This window comes from Acipenser ruthenus, chromosome 6, assembly GCF_902713425.1.
Source record: "Acipenser ruthenus chromosome 6, fAciRut3.2 maternal haplotype, whole genome shotgun sequence".
Classification (NCBI taxonomy): domain Eukaryota; kingdom Metazoa; phylum Chordata; class Actinopteri; order Acipenseriformes; family Acipenseridae; genus Acipenser; species Acipenser ruthenus.
The window spans coordinates 5,100,441-5,125,142 of record NC_081194.1 but is presented as its reverse complement, the minus strand read 5'-3'; the positions used below and the strand labels follow the sequence as shown (position 1 = coordinate 5,125,142).

The 24,702-nt window shown below is 38.1% G+C and overlaps 1 protein-coding gene across 1 annotated transcript; it reads right to left on the bottom strand.

Annotated features, from left to right (window-relative positions):
* Nucleotides 1-3,485: 3,485 nt before the first annotated feature.
* Nucleotides 3,486-24,457, bottom strand: LOC117410934 (FERM domain-containing protein 6-like). Its single transcript, XM_034017896.3, has 13 exons — nt 24,242-24,457; nt 20,497-20,690; nt 18,768-18,858; nt 16,803-16,882; nt 15,455-15,531; nt 14,848-15,034; nt 13,806-13,961; nt 12,316-12,381; nt 11,361-11,429; nt 9,798-9,972; nt 9,296-9,622; nt 7,195-7,302; nt 3,486-6,215 (listed from the first exon to the last, which is right to left on the bottom strand). The coding sequence occupies exons 2-13, from the start codon at nt 20,563-20,565 to the stop codon at nt 6,172-6,174; spliced, it is 1,449 nt and encodes a 482-aa protein (XP_033873787.3). The 5' UTR covers nt 20,566-20,690; nt 24,242-24,457; the 3' UTR covers nt 3,486-6,171.
* Nucleotides 24,458-24,702: the final 245 nt, after the last annotated feature.

The following is a 24,702-nucleotide window of genomic DNA, read 5'->3' as shown; positions in this document are numbered from 1 at the left end:
CTACTCATCTCGCAACAGTGAACCCTACTGGCCAGACACCGCGCACATTCAGATAAGAGGCAGGGCTGCTCTCTGTTCTCCAGGATCAGTAGCCTGCCCACCTCTGCTCTGGATTGCTTTATATATTTGTTTATTTAGAAAAACACAATACAACATTTTCAATCATTTTCAATAAATACTATTTTATTTACAACTCTCATTGTATTTATTTCCCATTTCTCCATAGTATTCATTTTCCCAAAGTTCTTAATATCTAGACAAACTTTTACAAAACTCATATCCTATTGCTTCTTTATTTAGTTTTCTTATACAAACTAACATTCGAGCATTAACATAGCATTCATTCAATATCATCATTAGGACCAACAGAAAAAAAAAGGTAACACCTTAAACTTGAACATTTGTTGTTACCTTTACCTTTTTTTATTTTCCCGTTTATGCCCCTGGTTATTTTCCCCATATTGTCTTTGTCTTTTGCGGTGTTGTTATCCGCCATCTTGTCTTTGTCCTTGTTCGTCTCGGCCACTTTGTCTTTTTTCATCTTTGTTTGTGTCGGCTATCTTGTCTTTGTTCTCTGTTTCTTTCTGTGCTGCCACTGCTGGTTTAAAAAAGGCAGATATGGTAGAAAATGACTGTTCAGCTCCTTCCTCCAGGAAAGCAGAGCCCGGAAATGAACTCTTTCCACTTCTACACCCCGAGTTGGGGTGACTGGACTGTTAATCACAGCCGGAGTCCCCACTTGCACAGGTGAACGCTCTGCTCTTTGATTCTACTCTGGATTACTCGGTGTAAAAGTGATTCTGGCTTTAGGCTTGTGAGATCGGAGGACGCTCACACACCCTCAGAACGTCTGTGCTGTGTGGGGACTCGCTGTGGTAAGGAGAAAAAATCATAATTGGACATTCCAAATTGGGGGGAAAAAAATAAAAATAAAAAATAAAATAAAAAATAACTTACATATTGGATGAAAAATGAACACACAGTACATCCATTAATTTACATACAGTATAAACCCTATGCACATAAGTGTCAGGAATTAATTGAAGACATTCTCATAAGCTTGCTAAAAAGAGAATGTTGGAAGATATTGTAAATAGTTCATACACAAAATACACAAACAGATAATAAAAATGTGCCTTAATAAATGACTTTTGAAATACAGTCTGAATGAATGTATACAGTCTGTTTGTATTACTTTTAAAACAAATGTATTAAACTACCTTAAAAGTTACTATCACAGTCTTGATTAATGCTGGTTTTATGTTTGTTTTTGACAAACATCATAAATGTCTGTAACATGACAACTGGCAGAACACAGTATGTTTTGCACTAATGGATAATAAACTATTATCACTTAAGACCCAGATAAACACAATAAAACAGTGTTAGTACTCTTAATATTTTAGCTTTTTTAAGTGGAAAATTCAGACTCATCTGCCTGGAGCAACTGATAATAAAGTTCAAAATTCACAGTGGAACTTAGCTGGAAGTGTTTCCTGAGCTGTACTTCCATAAAGGAGAATCTTTTTAAAATATTGATGCTTGTGAAATGAGTGCTCAGGACAGGTGGTGGACAATGGAACAGGTTACAATCAGACAGACCCCATGAGAGTTCCGAATCCCGTTCTGTGCTTCTCTCAAGCAGAGACTGACAATTGTGCAGAATTGTGTCAGACTACAAGAACATGAGGAAAGTTACTGACGAGAGGAGTTCCTAGTAGCTGGTTGATCTCTTAAAGGATGCCTCAGCATAAACAACATAACTAGGTCATCCATTCCATACCTTTGCCAGTCTCTGTTTAAAGAAGTGTCTCCTTCCCTCTGTGCTTAGTCTGTCTCCACTTAATTTCCAGTTGGGTATTCTGGTCCTCATTCAGTGCAGCAGTTAAGGTATTGGTTGTGTGTAACTTTGTCAGTTCCCTACCAAGCTGATTGATTTGAACCCAGCCCTCAAGAACTGGAGTAGGTCAGTGAATTAAATGATTGTTTGCTTGTAACCACAGTCACAAACTTGCAACTTTTATTTTGCAACTTCCTCCATTCATTTATTTATTATTTTTTATAAATTTAGTCGTTGCCAATTATTTTTTATTATTTTCTCCCAATTTGGAATGGCCAATTATTTTATTATGCTCAGCTCACCGCTACCACCCCTGCGCTGACTCGGGAGGGCGAAGACGAACACACGCTGTCCTCCGAAGCGTGTGCCGTCAGCCGACCGCTTTTATTTGTTCCACATTGTTCTGGAAGCAGTTACATATAAGTTTTGGGAAACTTCAAGAGGAAAATAATAATTACTTACGGTAGAATGGACCCATCCGTCATAGATCACTGTCAAAGCAACAAAGGGCATGACTCCGACCCCGATGAGGCAGTCACTTACAGCCAGGTTAATGATTAACACCAAGGTCACCGACTGGAAATTCTTCTTAACAGAAACAATGACACTCACCAAAACATTACCTGTAGATCAAAGACCCGCACAGCGTTAGTGTTATTGAACCTACAGTACTGCTCTCTGGGGTTACTCTACATCAGCTATTAAAATGACAAACTTACTCTTTATTAATGCTAGAATTAATCACTGCTATCTGTAACCAATTGCAGCTCATATTTGTCCAGAAGAGCCCACTTCAGTATGATCGTGTTAACACAATCCCGGTCCTTAAAGGGTTAAGATTAATAATATACAGTACCAGGCTTTTTTTTTCTTCTAACATCCAGATATATGAGGTCATTTTCAAAATGCTTTTAACATATATTTGTTACCAAGCAGTTCTAATACTTTGTTAAGATAAGGGTTATATTTACTAGGCGTTCCTGATATAAAGCAACCGTTTTATTTTGGGTTAAAATATATTCCCTTCTCCTTCGATTAGAACAAACAGCAAACTTGTCTTTGAGTTAAAGCAATTGTGGATATCATTAAATTTAACCTTGCTGGCCATATTCCTTCCTTTTGGTACTAAGAAGCTCCTGATAATTTTCAGATATGCAGAAATTTCAGATATGGCTCTGGAATCCATCTCCGAGTGTCGCAGATGTGGGTCACAGTTTTGAAAGCCTGATACCTGCAAAACACTTGAACCCTGGTAGTCAGACTTCCATCAGAGCATTCTAGTTTTCTAAAATGAGCCCATCAAACAGGGTGAACCGAATCACAGCTCAAGCATTCAATTCTTTTAATATTTTTTGGATCAATTTTTTAGTTCACAGTAAATCCCAGAATGGCTCAAGCAGCTGTGCAAGAGGAGTCTTTCCCCAACCCAGTAAGTGAAACAATGGTTTTCCCAGCGCTGATTATAGATTGCTTTGGTCACCACCATAATCTGCGCAAAAGTGTTATTTAAATAATAATAATAATAATAATAATAATAATAATAATAATAATAATAATAATAATAATATAGTCACGTTCTATCAACTTGTTCATGCCTGCAAAATAATTTCAATTAAAAAAAAAATGAGAGCGGGCTTGGAGAAGGCTGGCAAACAGAATGTCCCCCCCTTGATGATGCTGATGTAATAACTGACACCGTTTTTTGTTCTACCTTTTATTATATGGGTATGGCATTGCCAAGTTTCTTTTCACTGAAAGGAGAAAAATTTATAGAGAGAACCTCTTAGTTATTTTGCAATGGAATATATACATTACAGATACACAACTGTAATCCTTAGCATGTTATAAAATACTGTGTACAGTTCATCTATATGAGATTCATAACTATGGTTTGATACAAAAGTATTACAAGTTGTTTCTTATAGAAAAATGCTTAAAAATGTGTAGAAAAGTTGCATATAATATACAGGGTCACAGTTTTTACATTTAATACTGGCGTTTGCTAGCTTGTTAGATTTGAACAAAAATGAAGGCAATTTAATTTCATTAACTTAATCCTTTTCGTTGCTCCACATAAATCAAAAAAATACTAATTATAATGCAATATAAACTGATAGTACAAACTCCAAAACAAGGGCAGTTGAAGAAGGGCATTAGAATAGCCACATTTTAAGAAAACAGATTATAAATGTATAGTTCAGTGTGATACAACTGTCTAAAATGTATTAACATCGTATGGCTTATTTAGCATGGCAATGACTACTGATTCAGATCATAGTTTCCACAGTACATTAAAACATACAACAGGGTGCTGAACACAACCACTCAGCCCTCTTGTGGAACATTGCAATATTGCACTGTCCAGCACCCTATTTTATATTCTCTATATAGCACAGCTAAATTGGTTTACTTGTTTCAGTCAAAACAGACTCAGATAACTAAATGACCATTATTTTAAATAAATGAAATCCATGGTACTAAAAATAAATGGAATGAAATCACCTGGTTTAAAAGGCCTGGTCAGCACCAATCTTGGACTAACTTACCTGCGGTAGTACAATACTAGTGCTAAAATCATGGTGTAGGTATACCTTAATTTAAAAACTTTACAGTAAGCAGGAATGGTTTTAAATACTAGTTTACTGTCCAAATGTTAAATTGTATAAACAGAATATAGGTACATACACAATGCAATGTTGTAATATTTTGCTGTTAAACTACTAGGGTGCGCCATTTGCTATTGTCCAATTCCATATTCAAACCTTTATTCCAACCTGTTTCTTCATCACTACCAACGGGGTACATCACCCAGTCTTGGTACTCATTTTAATAATGACTGCTGCCTTCTTTCTCTTGCACTCTATAATTAATCCTTGCTCCTTACTTCCCTTCATTTCTGTATAAAACACCCTTCAACAACTAAACCAAACCTAACCCTTCACTGTCCACCACATTTACTTCCCCAAGGTCTGCTAGTACTAGATCCAGAAGTCTATGTTTTAATACTGACACATTCGGACAACATTTACGACATGTATCTATTTTAATGATATTAATGGTACTATACACAAATGAATCCAGCAGGTGTCCCCAGAATGATTTATTGACCCACTTATTAATACAGTAATCCATCACGTATCTGCACATCACATAGCCCTAACCGTTTATCCACCACGATCAACCTCTTCAGCAACATTAGCTTATTATTGAACAGAGAAGATTAGTTCAGATATTGTAGATCCTACCAAAGTTTTCATACATGTTGTATGTGCTCCGTGCGCTGCCATTGCTGGTAGTGTCACGTGAGCTGTTCAGTGTATTGATATGTAAATAAATCCTGTTCGCCTGCGGGATGTATCAACTTCAACCTCTGTCTCGATCTCCTGCCTGTCACTCAGCAGCGAATGCACGCATCCACACAGCAGACGGCTACCCTGTCACAAGCATTAATACCCTGTATATTTCTAAATAAGGGATTTAGGGGAGCTCCCTAATACAAGCCGAAACTCAAAACAATAATTGTGTAAATATAGTAATTGTTACAGCTGTGTATAATGGTATTTAAAACAGGATTCATTCATCCGTCTTTTTACATATCCGCCCTTACTCTGGTCCCACCGCAGTGGGATTCGCAATGGATTACTGTATAACAAAAAAATGGGATAAGGGGTTTATGGAGGCCACTATTAACTTTGTATACCTATAGTATTTTTTTTTGCTTGTGAATTCAGTGCTCAAGAAAGGTGAGGGACAATGACACTGGCTACAGTCAGGCATGTTGCAGAGGGGCAACATGGGATCTTCCTCCCATAATCCCATAATACCTCAATCCTGACCTGAACTCACTGTGCCACACAGTCCCGGGCCTCAAGCACTGACTGCCAATTGTGTCAAACCATGTGGTGGTTTTGTGACTAATCTCCACTGTGTAGCTTGAGACCACCAAACTTAATTAACTAGGGAACTGAATGCCTACAGAGTCATAAGGCATTTCAATTCTATAGTAGCCACTGTATACATGCATTGTTCTCCAAGAGTTTAACTATAAATTTAGCGAAACTAGTTATAAAAATGCTTCACATTTCATTCAAATGTGTCAGAAGGTACATATATATTCACGGTTCAGTTCTTGTTCGGTTAGCTCTGAGGTATATAGGGATTTCCTTCCTCCGTGTGCCCTGGATAAATAGCATGCTTCACACTTCATGCTTCTGTTCCTCAGGCAGCTCTTCCTCCACTGACATCACTTTCCCAAGCCTTATATCAGTTGCAGGCCATGAGTTTTCAGAAGTGCTCTGGGAATTCAGAATCGCTGCTGTCTGTCCCTCGAATTAGACAACAAACTCATATGTGTTAACAGGTTGACTGTCGATATCTGGAAGAAAATCATGAATAATTAGTATTAAGTCTTGAATGGACAGATTTTCATATCACTCCTGTCAGGTATGTTGGCAGGCTCAGGAAAAAAAAAAAAAACAGCATTAATCAGCTAACATAGAAACTGGCTCTAGTCTGTAGGGTTAACAGTGTCCTCCTTGAATAAACAGGCATTATGTAAAAATGCTTTCACAGAAATATTTTCAATAATACACAGTGCGTGACCACAAGATGGCACTGCAGTATCTCAAGGAGGTAGGTTTTAAAAATTAAAAACATTTAAAAAAGAGCACATTGCTGGTCTGTTTATAACCCGCCACTGTTAAGATCATTAGAATAGACTCTTGGTTGTGACAAAGGCCATGAAAATCAAACAGGTAAGAAATGAAATAATCCAAAAACAATGATGGCATAAGGCATACATTTAAGTATACCTTTAATGCAAACAATTTCAATTAAAACAAAACATACTGGTAGTTTCCATGGTAAATTGCTGTACGTAAATAAGGCGTGAACAAGAGTGTGTTTTGTTAATGAACAGAAAAACACCCTCAAAGCCCTGCCTTTTTTTTGTTTGCCAAGTAGCCATGTCTGCAGAGACAGTGAGACTGATTCACTGCAAGGTGTGTTTGTCCTGGGCTTACTGCACTAGAACTGCCCCTTTCAGGATGGTGCTTACAAACCTTTAAACACAGAAACAGCTTTAAGATTTAAATCTCATATTTATATATATATTAATTATATTAAAAGCTTACAGAATGCATTTTGAAATGTTCTTGGATTAATTTTCTTCTGTTTCATGACTGAAGATGTGTGAAAAAATATCATTCACAATTATAATAAAAAATCCACCACATGATGCATACAACACAGCATACAGCAATGTGTTTGTTGTAAACTCTACAGGGTATTCTGTAACCAAAGTTAAATTAGGTATAGAGGCAGACAGAGACACATACTGAATATACTGAGCTCACCCTTCCAGCAGAACTCCTGGTTAAACCCAGGGGAGTCCACAGACACGCCTTCGATCAGCTCAGCCAGACGGAACATTTCTTGAGGGTCGTCCACGGCCAGCTCCACTTCTAAAAACCAAAAAAAACCCAGTTCATCCTTTCAGACGTCCCTCTTTATCTTAGCGCTGTGAGCTAACATAGGAAATCACGTTGCAAACTCATGCGACTCCAAGGTCCCAATCTTAGGTTGTGTATGAATAAATAAATACAATGTTTGAACTCTTCTCAAGCATACTACATAAAGGAGTTTATTCTGCAGCTCGACAAAAAATAATTTAGGACTGAAAGTTTTAAGGTGCAAGTAGCTTCAGGGGTGTCCAATCCCGGTCCTGGAGGGCCACTACGCTCCAGGTTTAACAGGTACAATTAGATCATTTACTACTTTAGGGACTGGATGGAGGTTTACGTGGTTCAATTAAACCATTTATACCAGGGACAGAACAAAGACCAGGACTGGAAAAGCCAACATTGTCCACTCCTTAGTTTATTATGATGTTTGCAAACATCTGGAGTGGTTTTTATTGCATTAGTCAACTACTGCGTGTAGGTGCTTTCAGGAGCTGCCTGCAATAGATACATGTAACATAGGCTAGATCAGCTAGACCAGTGGGATCGGCCACTTTGAATGAAGTTTTCTTTTTTTTTCCATGAAAGGCAACACACTGTACTTGTGGAATATAAAATACAGTTTGACTGATCCGACCTGCATTACAAATATCTAAAACAACTGGAACTGAAGAGCACTTCCTGAACTCACAGTCAAGGCACCTTAACACATGATTTGATTAATTGCAATAAGAACTACTATGAATGAAGTGAAGAGGTCAGAAAATGTAAATGTTGCTTATGAGTCTATGTACAGTAAAGCTGATCCTGCCTCTGTTCTTGTGAAGTGTAATAATAAGAGGGTAGGCTCTACATCTCCAGTTGGAAGAAGAGCAGAGCCTGTTGCACGTACAGCATGCCGGTCATAGTCTGAAGTTTTCACGTCAGTCACACAAGCTTTTTAAAATGCGAATGTCGTTGAATTTCTGTCTATTGATGGTTTACCTGTGTGAAAAGATAAAATATTTATAGGAATCAGGCACTTAGCCAAGAGACACCTTTTCATTTATAATGACAATGATCAGGAACACCCAGCAATCACAACTCACAGGGCCCCGCACAGCCTAAGGCCGACCCTGCCCGATGTAGAAAACATTTTGTGAATGAAGTACTTTGAATGACTTTAATACATACTGTAACTTCTGCTACGTGTCAGTGCAATGCAGTGGTACACTTGGAAAGTATGTGTGTGGTTGAGGTTCTGATTAACAAAACAAAATGAATGTATTTGTACAGCTGGAAACTGAATGCAATTGTACTGCACCGTGTGCAGCACTAATATGCTTTGTTTACTGGTTATTAGATGGTGCACTGTTTAGTTTATTGTTTTTTTTGCTTTTGTTAAATTTGAATTAATACAACGAATTTGTAAAAGCCAATGCAGCTGGAACTATTGTCTAAGTATGGTTTTGGAAAGAAATGTTCAGTAAAGCAAAGAAGAAATGTTCTTGAACTTGTTTGGGTACTTGATAAGCTAAAATAAAACAGGAATAAAATAGGTTAATACAGATGTGATGTGCGATGTATAACTTGATTGTACGCTCTGTTAATTATTACTTTTTAAATTTTAGAAATTTTGAAAAACTGAATAGTTTCTAGCAGTTTAACTAAAAACGAAAAACAACACTGTAAAATTATTAACGGAACAAAATGTTGCAAACAAGGGTTATGAAACTAAATCTGTGTATCTTTATTTATCGGTGTTGAGCATGTAGGGAAAAAATCAATTGTAAAAAAAAGTATTTTAAACACAAAAAAGGTGTTTTCCTAAAATTGAAGTCTCAAAAAGCGGGGGGGGGGGATGACTTTTACGCCAGTTTTTATGGTACTTTTGGGAAAGGAAGACAGACTGGACTGGGAGGTCTCATAAAGAAGAGTTAAAAGACATGATAACGCAGGGTAAAAATACAGCTTTGCTACATGTCCCCCACGAAGGGGGAAAAGGTGTCTTCTTTACCGTCGTCCTGTGAGTCGTCCTCTGCCCGGTCCTTGCTGCCCATCTCGATGCCCGTGCTGCCGTGGCTGATGATGGAGCTGAAGGACTTCATGGACTTGTATGCGGGCTCGACAGAGAAGGGCTCGTCCACGGCCATCTCCACGGAGATGCGGTGCCGGGAGTCGGCCTCGATGCCGGAGCTGCCATGGCTGCTGGTGAAGTGGCGGGAGAGCTGGTAGTTGCGGGTGCTTCCCTGGCTGCTCCCGCTGCTATGGGAACGCTTGTCCAGTGGGTCCAGGTCCATCTCCAGGGTGTCGCTGATGTACGACTCCCGATAGAGCTTCTTCTCTTTGGGGGAGGAGCCAAGGAAACCAGACACTTAGTTCAACAGTTACGATACCCCTTCTCTTCATTTGCAGGAATATTACTTAACTGTCTGAAACAGTGATAACTTTAAATTGCAATCTTTGCTTTAGGCTTATATACAGTATTCTTTAAATACATGGGAGGTTTGGATCCTTACCCTGGGTCTCCTCAGCCCCTCTGATTTGCTTGAGCACTGGCTGGATATTCAGGTAGAGTCGGTGGCTGTTGCTGAGGAGCTGGAGGAGGTGTCTGGATCTGAAAGCGCAGCCTGTGTAATATACCAGCTTTCGGGCCGAGGGAAGACCATCCGGCTGGATCTCAAACTTCTTCCCCTTGATAACAATAATGAAATGAATTACGTAACGCAGGACCGTCCTGACTGACTGAGCTCCACAATACGGCTCTTTTGATATGGAGGTGAAGACGGGAAAATGTGTCCTTTTTGGTAAAAGAAATTCAGAAGGCAATAAAGCAAATGACAATGCATGTGAGTATAAATATGAAACATAATAACTACCTGATCATTGGTATGGCTATTTTAGCCAAAAAATGTTGGACAGATCTGACTTAATGAATTACTGTACAGGCAGACCCCAATCTAACGAATCCTTTAAGCGCTGGCACAGCATAAAGCTAAGCTGGTTACTACTGGTGTAGGGGTGGGTATTTTAAAGGTGTTAAACTTTCTGAATACTTAAACCCACCCCCACTACTGAGTGGCAGCAAATTCTTACATTTCTATTGGAGGATTGTAACAAGCTTGCAAGATTTAAAATAAGATTTCAAGAAACGGAGGATTGTTCTTGCTCGCGAGATTTAAAACTATATTACAGTTCTAGGGGGAATATTTACACGTTAGTGGAATTTAAAACAGAATTGCAAATTGTGGCAAAATGTAAAAAAATGCCTAAACACACAAAAACCCCATAACAATACGTAACCATAAGGATTTAGATGTGGAAGACAGCAAAGGAAATAAGGTACAATTGAAAAAGTACTGTCAAGTTACTATACATATTCTGACAGAAAAAACCTAAAGTAACTGAAAACAATATTTTCATACAGTATATAAAAGTCGAAAGCCCCGAAAAAAAATATATATATATATATATATATATATATATATATATATATATATATATATATATATATATATTTACATATAACTCGAAAAAAGCTCAAAATAAGCACCGAAAAATGAAATAAATAAAATCCGAAAAACAGAAGCCCTATTCTTAACCTATATACTGTTCAGATTACATCCTATATACAGGCACAGAATGTGTCTTTGAATAACCTGGAAAGAGTAAATCACGTTGTTTTCAGTAAGCGTTTGCTTCTAAAAAGGAGAAAAAAAACATCTGCAGCAGGATCCTGTGTTAAAAGCAGTTCAGTTAGTAGGTAACTCAGGAACAGGTTCTGTGAGATTCCAGGCACACATTATTATTATTTGTTTATTTAGCAGACACCTTTATCCAAGGCGACTTACAGAGACTAGGGTGTGTGAACTATGCATCAGCTGCAGAGTCACTACAAATATGTCTCACCTGAAAGACGGAGCACAAGGAGGTTAAGTGACTTGCTCAGGGTCACACAATGAGTCAGTGGCTGAGGTGCGATTTGAACCAGGGACCTCCTTGCTTTAAGCCCTTTTGTTTAACCACTCTACCACACAGCCACACACCAAGAGGTACAGTGAGCATTCCTTCTATCAACATACCAGGAAAGTGAGTCTGCCAACGTTTGACCAAGGGAAGTCATGCAGCAACTGACGCATGTTGTTTAACTCCTACAATAAGAAAACATGAGTTAGGGAGGCAACACACCTTTTCTTTTTTGTGATACAAGCAATTACATTAAGAAGTATGCAGATGAAAAGCTTTATTTTGCCACACATCTCTGCCAAATGCTCTGATTAATTCCAAATAAAGACAGCAGGACTGTGAAAGAGCATTGTGAGTGACATTTACCAGATGCTCTCCTATTAAAGCCTACAGCAAGGGCCAAAAGTTTTGCATCAGCTAGAATTTTAGGATTGAGACATAATTTTAAAAAAAAATCTATGTGAACATAATTTGTCATTTTATTCAACATTATGTAATCAAAGAAATGTATAGCATCGCAAAAGTCTCACATTTTTTATTTTTTTTCAGTTTTTCATTAAGTATATGGAAAACTACAAAGTGGTATGTAATTCACTTTGTTAATGTTAATGTAACATTATTCAGCAGGTTTAATTCAACCTTATGAATCAAAAATAGTAAATTCTATAGTGTGTTGCAAAACCTTTGGCCATAGCTGTACATGCTGGTCATAGTCCTTTCATTAAGTTGTAGGTAATTTCAAGCTTATAATAAATTATTAACAACATCAACATTGTTTGTTGTAATAACCCCAATTGCATGTGCGCTTTCCTTATTAAACAGTATGCTGATGTTAACTCCTTCCAAAATTAAACTATCCTCATTTACTCCTGAAAGAAAGAAAAAAAAATGAGATGGCAATCCTTAATAACCCAAACCCGATCATAACCCAAACCTTTATCGCACTGTCTGGAAGACAACCCAATGTAAGAGGCATCCCCCTTGATGGATGGCAGACATGCAAATAAGTATGGCTGCTGTTTAAACAACAAGGTGCGTGACATGGTCAGAAATGAGCCTCACATTGTGTACCTGATAAATATGCATTCCTTTCAGGGTCAGCCCCAGCACAATGGAGGCACGTTCCTCTTTCTTATCCTGCAAGAACAAAAATGATGTTGTCAAATAACAAATAATACATATACATACTTAAGATATAGAACTTATGCACCGTTTCCACTAGCCACGCTCAGGTGCACCTCAGCTGGTCCGTTTGAGTCTGGGGTGTTTCAACTTACGTTTAGGTGCACCTCAGCTGGTCCGTTTGAGTCCAGGGCGTTTCCACTTACGTTTAGGTGCACCTCAGCTGGTCCGTTTGAGTCCAGGGTGTTTCAACTTACGCTGAGGTGCACCTCAGCTAGCCCATCCAGCTGAAAAGCTAAAAATGGCTGCCTGCGTATCCACAGTTTTTTCTCAGGTACAAACCCTGGAAGTATTTGCACTTTGTAAAGCTTACATGGTAAGTATTTGTTTGTTGTGTCAGTGGTCGTTAAAATGAACTTTTTGACCAAATATTCAAAAGTACTTTCATTTCCTCCCCATCCCAAGGTAAGCAAACATTTTCTTTTCTTGGCTCACTAACGACCGTCATTGCTGCAGTGAAATCCAAAAATAGTGACATTGCGTATTATGCTACATAATGGCACTTCCGCCTGGACCAGCTGGGACTCATCGCACAGTCACACACCCTTCAGAAATTTTTTTCAGTGCTTAATTTTATTGATGCTACTGGGGAAAAAGGGAGGGTAACTGTGTATTGAAAATCCTGGCACAGAATTTAAATACTTAAAAACAGAAGGTTATCATAACCTTGGTTCACTACAAAAGCCACCCACTTTCAGTGACCAAGTTTGGAAGCTTTACAACTAAACTGAAATAACAAAGTGTCAACACACCAGGGTTAATTACTGTATGTTGTACAAAAGATTAAATGCTTGCAGTAAATTAGGAACATAGTTCAGGCTAAATATAGCCACACACTTCTAAAAACACAAAGATCCTTTTTAACAAAGAAACAATGGGTGTTTTATGGGCCATGATCCCCTCAATGACCTTTAAATCTTTTGTCAAGTACATCAATGGAGCACCCAATGACGTTCAAGATTCAAGAAAGAAAAACACCATAAATAACAAATGTTTTCTTTTCATGAATACATTCTAAAAATGCCTTAATCTGGAAGGATACATTAGATTTAAATTAATTTAAATTAACTAATCAGGTCTAACTGAAGAAAACAACAGGGTCTAAATTCTTAAAGCTATTTACTTCAATTCATCATTAGCCTTTCTTTAAAAAAAGAGAAATGTGCCCAATAAAGTTACCAAACCAGAAACAAACAACTAAGACTTTTAATTCAGGGGGTCGAAGTTGTTTCCTGTTCATTTTAGACATTTACGTGGTGGTTTACTGACTACCCAGGCAGTGTTCAATTATTGTTCAATAAGAATACATATAATGAAGCCTTCTATGGTCCAGTACCCTGCTCATTCTTTCACAAGACAGATAACAAAGGAGCCCCTACCTTGTGCAGTCTGTAGTAATGGACTGGCACGTCTTCCAACAGGCAGGACTCTCTGATGAACTTCAGCAGTGCCTCCCTGGCTGTCAGTCCCTGCTGCTCGCTGTGGATTTCTGGGGCGTGTTCCAGGATATACTCGCACCCTCTTTTCGCAATTATCTGGGGGAAGGTGGTTACTGTTAGCCTCCTGCCGTCTCTGTCCCTCTCCCTGTCCCTGTTCTACAGGCTAGGTGCTAAGCTGCATTGTGTGCACAGCCTCCATGGGCTTATTCAGCTGCCAGTGCCATTCTCCTCTCCAGCAGGAGCTGTGGTACTGAGCAGCTAATTCTACTTCCACTGTGATTCCTTGCTAAACCAAGCAGGATTTGCCTACTGTGAGGGACATATAGTAGTACTCTGAGATCCAGTGGGAAGCATTTTCCCCAAATCAGAACTCAAGGGGGAGGAGATTCCAAATGAATGAACACATTCGTCAGAATTTTAATTGGGCCACCAGAACTACGGATCGGTCTATATGCACCCTGAAGTGACTGGCGATTGATAGAAGGTTGTTAAGGCTTAATAACAATGAATGCAGGTAGTGAGAAAGCTACATCAACTTATTCTGTTTCTTCTTTTGTTTAATGTGTGCATTAATTGGCAAGAAGATATTCTACAGAGTGCACTTGGAGACGTCACCAAAGAGTACCATACATTCTTCTACATAAACAGTGTAGAGTGCTAATAGAATCAAAGATGTGGAGGTGGGAGCCATTAGTCCATTTGGTACAGAATTTCCACTCAGTATTACCATATAACCTTACAGCCAGCTCCCCGCGGAGCCCAGTGCAATCTTCTTAGTGTAATCTATGCAATCCTGGGTCTCTCCCAAGCAGGGCCTGCTAATTGTGACAAAATATTGAGTGATTCAATGACGTGACTTGTATATCATCAATGACCAAGGTCATTTTGTTTGTTCCTTAAGAGGAATTACAATCCCACCCTTGAGCACAATGACATTTCTGACACTTTACTGAAAACTTCTGGGCTTCAGTCAGACACTTACCCACTGTGGAAAGTAAGCTTGAGGTTCAAAGTATTTCCCCAAATGCACATTGTTCTTGTAGCTTCCCAGATCAGCTTGGAGGGCATAGGCTGCCAGGAGGAAGTAGACCTCCTCTTTGTGAGTGCACTCAGACCTCAGAACTTGCTCCTTCACCTGGCAGTAGTAATGTCTTCTCGCTGTCTTGTCACTGACAGGTAAAAAGACAAGAAGGTTACAACAGATACAGCACAGGTGAGCTGCAGTCAACGATTATTTAACCGCATGGACTATCACCTCTTGATACATTTTTGTACCAATTATTTCCACGCAGTCCAGTAGTGTCCCTGCCCACAGCTTGTGTAAGAAACAGGATTATTTTGTAAGAACCTGCATTATCTCCAACAATATTGACCTGCAATATGTATGTTAAATGACCATTGCGATCTATATATCCAAGTGACATACTTTCAAAAGTGTAGAGAACGCAAGTTCTTTGAGACTTTCATAACTTCATAATAACACCTACTTTTACATCCAGTACAATGTGTGGATAGAGCACTATAAACAACACAGAAAGTTAAGTAAAAAGAAGGGTACAGTATGTGGTATTTGACTATAAAATGTTTACCTTATTAATCTTCCATTTTCCACATAATACTGAACTCGGAAGCAGACAAGGAAAGGTGGCCCACATTTGCCTGTTCCCTGAAAAGAAAATACAATGAAACAGTGTCACAGTACGTACTACACCCACCCCTCGTTATATCGCCCCTCGCTATACTGCGGATTCGGATATATTGCGGCCCTGGAGTTGGCTCCCCATTTTTACAGTCTTAACTGCGCAAAATTAGCTGCAATATACATAGGCAAATTCACTTAGAATTACTGTTTGTTTTATTTCGTACTGCACATCACAAACAAAAATACACAAAACAATTAAAAGCAAAACATTAATATCGTACTGTTATCATATACACATGTATTGCACAATAACACAAAGCAAATGAAATATCTATTCCTGAAGAGGTTTTTATTTTAGCCAACGAGGTGTTCACTTGTAGCAGCAATGCTCTAGCAAAAGTCACAAGGCAGTGACGTCAGGATTCTTTCAATGCAGCAGTCTTGTGCATTTGAGATAGGAGAGGAAGACTCGTGAAATTAATTGGGAACTTTAAGTTGATGAGAAGCAATTACCCTCCACTGTACAAATTAAAACAGTGTGCTGCTTTTTATACGACAAAGAGAAAAAGCGGGTTGTGTAGAGGATTTATACTGGACCCTGACACCCCCAATAAAACGAGAGAGTGTTTGTACAGTATTTATTTGTTAGCCTATTTGTTTTTCTATGGGTCTCTCGCTATATCGCGGCCCTCGATATATAGAGGATTTATACTGGACCCTGACATATCGAGTGGATGGTGTAGTATTAGTCTGTAAAGCATCTAGGAGAAGAGGTCTATCAGACTGCAGGGCCTCATGTGTTAGAGGATTTAAAGAATGTTTTTTAAAGTCGGTTTTGATTGCGTGATTACGTGGAGTTTTGTATGCATGCTGATGTTGAACAAGTCAGCAACTGTCTAGAACACTTTCATGGAAATCATATTAAAACAAACAGATTGTGAACAGGGCCCTGCATTATTCCAAAAAAACTACCCGACACATAAGTGAACTGGAATCATACAAAAAAATAAAACAATAAATGATATGTGTGGTTACTTACACTGTAGAATGCCAACTATGAAACAACGATAACCTGTTTTCCGGAATGTACTGGTTTCAATCCCACTTCTCAAGACAATTGAAATACTGTACTGCCAATATTTGAAACCAACAACGCTTCAAAATTACATGGAATAAAAGAATAACCGAATATGATACCTTAGTTCCCAACAAAAGGTTGCTGTTTTTTAAATCATTTTTACTGATTTTGAACAGCTTTACATACAAGCTTAAAACTGTATTGGCCTCATACTTACTTTACTGGCTTCTTTCTTCCATTCCTTTGGAAAGTATTTGCCGAGCTTTTGCTCCAAGTCAATAAATATGTGTTCATTGTCTAAAAGAAAATGTGAAAGTTGGGTTCATGAGGAAATGGGCTGCATCACATCTATGTCTTTAATACATTATTGAAAAAATACACATATTCATGTTCAGAATTGCTTTAAAACGTGTGGCCTGGGCAGATGTTGAATTTGCTGTGTTGTACTTCTTTGGAAACACTGAAGCATTCCACAGGCATTGCCAAGTTAGATCTGTGTTTAGAAAATGCTCTTTGGAATAATTTCAATCTCTCCAGTTGATCTGTCCAGCAATCTAATTAATGGTGCCAGCTTGTAAATCCCAGTCTATAACCCTTCAAAGAACAACCGATACGTTGCTTCACCTCATCATTTTCCAAGCCAATTGCTCTCAGATAAACTTAGAATATACTGAATATTTGATAAAAATTGCTTTCTTTTTGACAAGCAACCGAAAAACAAAAAGATTGATTTGCATGTAATCTTGGTCAGTCAAAGCCACATGATTTTGCTTTCTGTTTGCACACTGCTCTCTCTGTCTCTGTCTCTGTCTCTGTCTCTGTCTCTGTCTCTGTCTCTCTCTCTCTCTCTCTCTCTCTCTCTCTCTCTCTCTCTCTCTCTCTCTCTCTCTCTCTCTCTCTCTCTCTCATCAAGCAATGTCAAGCTACATTCTGACCCTAATGCAATTAATATTGCTGGAATTCAAGCTTGTGGTGAAACCCTCCATCTAGCAAAAACAAACATCCCTTGTGGTGCAGGTAAGCTTCACGTGATCAGTCACAAAGAAAAAAAAACTTTGCAGCTGCTTTTTATCAAATGATTGTGGGCCCTTAGTTCTGTCAAATACTTTAATTTGGTCAATAAACATCCTTGTGCCAGAAAGTACAAGATTATTATAAAAGAGAACCAGGAAACAAAGACTGGCATCATTATTTTGTGGTGTAATCCAAGCCCAATTATTATTTTACATAACTGAGGCATTTAAATCATTTTGACTCCAAGTAGTTAAAGTAAGGTAATGCTACCTAATCGGCCTACTTTATTTTGTTAATCATTTCTGTTCCAAACATTTAATGTTGCTTCCATAATCTTCAATGAATTGTTTCTTTGCGAATGCCAGTCATGCTTTTTGTTAGAATTGCAATGTGTGTATGAATTTATTTATTTCTTAGCAGACGTGTATTAATTTATTTATTAGCAGACGCCCTTATACTTATCCAGGGTGACTTACAATTGTTACAAGATATCACATTATTTTTACATACAATTACCCATTTATACAGTTGGGTTTTTATCTAGGTAAAGTACCTTGCTCAAGGGTACAGCAGCAGTGTCACCCACCAGGGATTGAACCCACAACTCTCCAGTCAAGAGTCCAGAGCCCTAACCACTACTCCACACTGCTGCCCATTCAATCTCACGTCAATACTACGTGTTTATTTATACATATTATAAGATGGGCTCTTTTTCCATCAGGTTCTTTCCGTCAGTGTGCTGCACAGTAAAGCAACATTTTTCAAAATTTGAGTTCTTAATGCAAACAAACTTTTACCTAATCTCTGGACAGAGAGGGTTTGTTTAACCTAAACATTTAAGTTGATTCATCCCTGGCTAACCTAACCACCTTGATGCATTCTAACCACAATAACAACATATATATCGCTTGATTTGGTGCATTATAATAAGGTTTTTTTTTTTGTTTACTGTAATGCACTTGCTCCTTAATCAGGCAACATCATTGCTTCTTTTTTTCCCCAGATTTTGGTGTTATGGCAGAATTCAATGTGTCCATTTCATTTCTGTGTCTACTCTGAGGTCCTGAACAAATTATACTTTAATAATACATACAGTATTGCATATGCTTTAATTACACATACATCTGGAAAATAAAAATAAAATAACTAATGCAGCTTCTTTACTTACTCTTTACAACACTTAGACCAAAGAAGTGCGGGTCCTTGATTTTCAAGCAATCACACACTCTGCTGAAGAGTTCGTGGCCTGTGGCTTTCACCTGCAACAGACAAGCAGAACATGTCAACTTGTATAAACTGGGTAGTGAAACAATTTTTTACTGTAAAAAGGCATAACCTTTTCCCCTGTTATAAGTTGTAGTTAAGAGTCTGCTTATTGAGACTGCACTGTGTTCCACCTTATAATGAGAGTGCAAGTTAAATGGCACTATGGAGAAAACAGGAGCTACAGTCTTATAGCCGGTTCTGCACAATAAAAGGGCTGTAGTTTAATGAGGGAGCACTGTACTATACTTTCAATTAAATCTGACTTTGTGGTAAACAAATAGGTCTAATGCTAATAATTTATATCAACAGTGAATCTCCAGTATGGACCAACTTTTCTATCCAGAGTTTATAAAGAAAGCCTAATACCATACATTTTCAATGAAAACTGAATATAACCACTCTCTGTGTTTGTGAACAGGAACTGTTGGACTGCAGCCAAGCAAAACAGACTGCATTACATAACGTGAAGGTTTCCTTGAGCGCAGGATAATAGAGAGTCGCAGGTAGTGGTACAAATCAATACAAACAGGGACTGTTAAACCTTTAATATGCTGTACATGTAACACAACATCTCAACTAAACAAACTCTGTGCCCTCGAACAACTAGTTATGCATTGATTCTGAAATGTGTGCAACATTTAATAAAACAATCTAAAATGTACAAGTTCTAAAATGTAACCTCTCGCATTTAACAGGTTACACTGTAATACAAGGTGATGTTTATGCCGTTAAAAAACGGGGGGGTTGTTTATGACATTTTGAATAAAAGGTTTATTTGGGTTTACTTTTGTATGACAAAGGGCAAGAAAACACAAACAAAAAAAAGCTATTACTGATCAATGATATGCCAACTGACCCAACTGTTTTAATGTACAGTGTGCTAGATTTCATGAAACAAAGGGTTAATACATGTACTGTATCCTGTTCCATACTAAAGTACAGTTCAACTCTCCAACTCCACCCCTCTGCGTGGCTGGGTTAACTTTATTAGACATGGTCAGTGTTGCATACAGTAACAGCTTTCTTCTTTATTAGACATGGTCAGTGTTGCATACAGTAACAGCTTTCTTCTTTATTAGACATGGTCAGTGTTGCATACAGTAACAGCTTTCTTCTTGTGCCCAACCTCTTTTTTTTGTACATCTCCTATCTGTACCTGTTCGTTACAGCCCTGTATTTACAAAATCACAGGGTAGTAAATCCATCTATAATTACCCTGACATCACAGTAACACACAAAGAACAACTCAAGCAGTTCTCTGCCCTTATTATGCAATATTATATTCAGTAAATAGAGAGGAAAGAGGAGCCCCCTTCTAGCAAAAGCACTGCAACATCTTCAACTGGGATTTTAGTAGAAGACTCAACTAGAGATTTGTCTTAACCCCTTTAGATACAAAATGAATTGAGCGGTTGTTCAAACTGTTTCTTCTTAAAATACATTTGAGAGATACCAAAATCACGGACTTCAAATACAATCCTAACCCCGAAGCTGACTTGCACTGTTAAGTGTTGTTAGTTTCCATTTAAGAGTCCTTTTTGATTGATTTCAGTTACGGTGGTATTACAATTCAGCTCTGTTTACATCAATTGAAACACCCCATCAGCGTTTAAGAAATTCAAGGTACTCACTCCTATTGCAATGTTGAGCTGTTCTTTATTGGGACACAGTACGCAAATGCTTCGTTCTTGTTTGCACATGATGGGTAAGCTTTTTCAGGGTCTTTGTTAATAAGAAGCCTTTTTTTAATGTTGTCTTCTTCTGTAAAGCTTGCTTCTTCTTCACTCAATGATGCAAGAAGGAGGCCAGGTTGCTTTCCTCTCCCCTGCCAAATGACAAGGATGAATATTAATGTATCAATCATAATGGAAAAGCAATACATGAAGAGAGTGGAGGAGTGCAGGGGACCAGGATTCTGTTGTTGTTCCTCTAGAAATTGATGCCTCAGCACATTCCACATTCATTTTTAAAGATCAGCTGTCTTTCCCTTTGTGTCTGAAAGTGCCATTTTCATAAAGAGATGAATCAAAGAGACAACCTATTTACACACGGAGATAAGCCAACGCCATTAAACAAACCATACAGTAGCTCTATAAGAGGCACTTTATTTAGTAATTAGGTCCATTCTTAAGCAGACAGTTCACACACAAGTAAATGTGACTTGTCTTTTCAATAGGACCTCAGGAAGTTAGTATTAAAAACAACCAACATCAAGACATACTGTACAGCACTGGATTAGAGCTGCAGAACATTCTGATTAACACAGAATTCATTGCAAATAAATTAGGCTCAATGGATTAAAAAATGACTATTTATATGTGGAAAGCTGTGATTTACAGTAGCACATTTCAAGTATAGGATTCTCATTAGCAAGCTAAGATATATATATATATATATATATATATATATATATATATATATATTGTCTAACCCAGGAACCCTGCTATTAACAAATGTCACTGTTCAGATTTACATGTTTCATGCAGCTGAGGCAATCTGCAAATCTCTCTGTGCATCTGGGAATAGATTGATTTATTATTTCACTTTAAAGAGAACCCCCCCACCCGCCCCCGCCCCCCCCGACTCCTTGTTCAATAAAGCATACCCCCCACACCACCCCTACTCTTTGGTTCACGTATATCCTTTCCTGGTTTTCCTTTGAAATAAATTGTGGGCTTCCGGGTTCCTAATAAATCCAAGCCGTTGGAGAAAAGGGCTGCTGGTTTGTGGCAAATCCCTTTGTGATGGATTAGACAGGAGCACAGAGGTGCCCTGCTGTGAGAGGGGGGTTAGCAGCCTGACATACTCGAATTACTCCTCACAACACTGAATCAGACATACCCTGACAAACACCACCAGCTCAGAGAGGGTTCCAGCAGTGAGGGATGGGCTCCCCTGTGACAAGCATAACCCAACATTCACCTGACTGATAGGAACGTGCCACACTGTACTGCTAGGGAGTCTGGTTTTCAGGTTTTAATTCTGACTTCTCTAGCTTTATTTTAACACAACAGGACACACAGAGTTCAGAGAAAATGGGGAGTGAGTAAAACTTTATCATACTCTGCATAAATAAAACAACATCAACAGCTACAGTACAAATGGTCATAATACTTATATGATACAATTTAAAAAAAGTGTTAAATATGAGGGGTAGGAATCATAACATTTTGGCCGAAGACCTTTTTTTAACAATACTTACATTGGTGTGTAATTTTAAAATCAGAGATTTACTTTAAACCTGCATGTATCTAAAACACAGAGAACCTCATGATGAAACTGTGACATCATCAGGACAATTAAGTGTTACCTCCAGTACAAGTATATGAACCTATTTCAAGCGCCTAATACAGATATCTGAAAGTAGACTGATGAGAAAAAAAAAGAAAGAAATCTGTCTAATTTGCACGGTGCAGAATTGCAAGCTGACCTCCATTTAAGGGGGAGTCATCTCGGCAAAATTGAAAGCTGTGACATCTGTGTTTTGGTTTCTGAAAGAATTACAGTGTAATTACACAGTAATAATAGAAAGCGAGTCGGGAGTGCACCAACACTGGAATAAAGTAATGCGGTTGTCCCAGTTGGAACCTCCTACCTTATTTTAATGACTAACTGCATTGCTCCATTATTTTTGTGCTGAAGCAACAGAATTCTCTTTTTGGTGTCGCTTGTCCCAGGTGTTGAAAACAAATGTCTGCATGTGATTTACCAATTACAGTAGGTGAAAGGACCAACAACATCTCAGTATACAGACTTACAACCTTCTGGCTCCTGAAGCTAAAGCAGGACTTTAACAAGTGGTCTACAGGAGCGCCTCCTTTAGCCAAGTCTGTACAAGTTTGAATCCTTGTTGTCTCACTGCTTCCCCAATAGTACAGAACCTCATCACATAAGGCAGTAGAGCAGATGGGAAAGTGATAAGCAAAATCCCAGTAAGGGACTGAGGCTGTAGGCAGGCTCTACTTAGCGCAAAGTGGACAGAAATTCACCTAAAGGCACAACTTTATTGGGAATTAAAATTCACCAACAGAAACTCATAATACCAAATGTTGTGACAATGGGAACAGCTATGTGTTCCCATTGTCAGTGTTATTCATTGCAATGGGTTATGTTATGTTTCCCTTCAAAACTATCTTAAACATTGCATTCCCTCCAGTAAAGTGCACATTCCATTTTCCTGTAGAGTGTAATTATTGGATTATTATAACCCAGACTCAACATGCTGAATGCACATACAAAACTCAGTTGCACCTTCTGTCAGTGCTTACAGTAATAGTAATCACCTTAGCCATTGCAGTACCAGAGTAGTGACAGGCTTATTTCTTCCCCATTTAGAGTAAATTTCATAGAAAACAAACAAATACACATACCTACTAATGCCACCCACGAGTACAAAGGAATGATTCAGCCCACAACAAGTAGCCTACATTTCCTTATTCAGAGAACAATACAATACGTTCAGGACTGATTCTGGTCCGCAAAATGTATCGATTTAATATTCTGAACAGTTTTGGCTTGCATCATCACTTATTTTGTGAAATATTCTCTGATAATATGGCCAACGCTGTGTTTTTCAAGTGCACTGATTCTTTGCAAGTGAACTTAAACGTCTTTTAGGAACTTAAACTTAAAATGGTTACACATTGCGGTGATACGTGCAGAGGATACAAAGCTTTCAGTATTTTCAGCTTCTTTGTTTATGGTGAATTGGTTATATTTCATTAGTTATTTTTAAGGCTTATTTTATATTAAGAAACGATCGTCTACCGATATCTATGCATTTTAGAAGCATTTATTCACTGGCACACAAATTGGCCAAACTGTATTAATTTTTACACCTGGCTGCGTGGTACCTGCACTTTTTTGTTGAGAATATTTTCACCCCTGTCTGAGTATACTACACTTGTATCACACATGCCACTGGTAAAAAAAATAAAAAATAAAATAAAATAAAAACTATTTAACTTTTTAAAGTACTGTAGGCTACCCGATTCGACATTCGCGGACTACAGTATTGGTACGTATACTACTGTGCATTCAGACCCTGGTGTGTAAATAAGTTGTGATTTAAACCAATACCGTATGAATAAGTCGAGGGGCTGTGTATGTATCCCAGTATATAAATCATCAAGTACAGAAGTTTTACACAGATGCAGTGTAAATCGCAAACTACAAAATCACGACTTTCAAAAAATGTATATTCAACGAAAACAAATAGCAATAAACCACTCTCAATCATGACGATATGCACGAATGACAATATGTCGTTAATATGTATTGCACTTGGATACAGGGCACATGTTTCCTATGAAGAATACACACACACACACACACACTATGTGAGATGCACTTGTTAACTGCTGTTTCAATACTTACCGTGAAAGAATAGGGCACCTGTTGAGAGTTAAAAAAAAAAAAAAAAAAAAGTTTCTAAAATCAGTTTGCGGTCTAAATGGTAGTCACTTGCGAGAACGCCTTTACAACCAGGGGCATATTTCTGTGTGCTTAATCCAGTGATGTTATCCAAAAACAACCAGACAATTATGACAACAAACGCACATCTTTCACGCCTCCTCTCAGTTTCGACTGAGCATAGACAGCATCGAGATCAGATAGACGCCTGTTAACTGGAATGTACCACTAACGCACTCTGGGGGAGGACCAAGAATTGTACTGTACAGATCCTGCAATATTTTGTTATTATTTAAACAAAGAAAATAATCTGAAGCATGCTTTCAATTTTTTAATTTTACTGACTATACGGCTATAACATCTAGCCAAAGCTGCCTTTTTTTATTAGATATTTTCCAATATGTGTATTGAACTAATTTCACGCT

Coding starts and splice junctions, on each gene's coding strand:
- LOC117410934 (XM_034017896.3), bottom strand. CDS start 20,565: ATGTGCAAACAAGAACGAAGCATTTGCGTACTGTGTCCCAATAAAGAA. Junction 15,532..16,802: donor GGAAGAAAGAAGCCAGTAAA/GTAAGTATGAGG, acceptor TTTTCTTTTCAG/GGAACAGGCAAATGTGGGCC. Junction 12,382..13,805: donor ATTACTACAGACTGCACAAG/GTAGGGGCTCCT, acceptor TTGTTCTTGCAG/GATAAGAAAGAGGAACGTGC.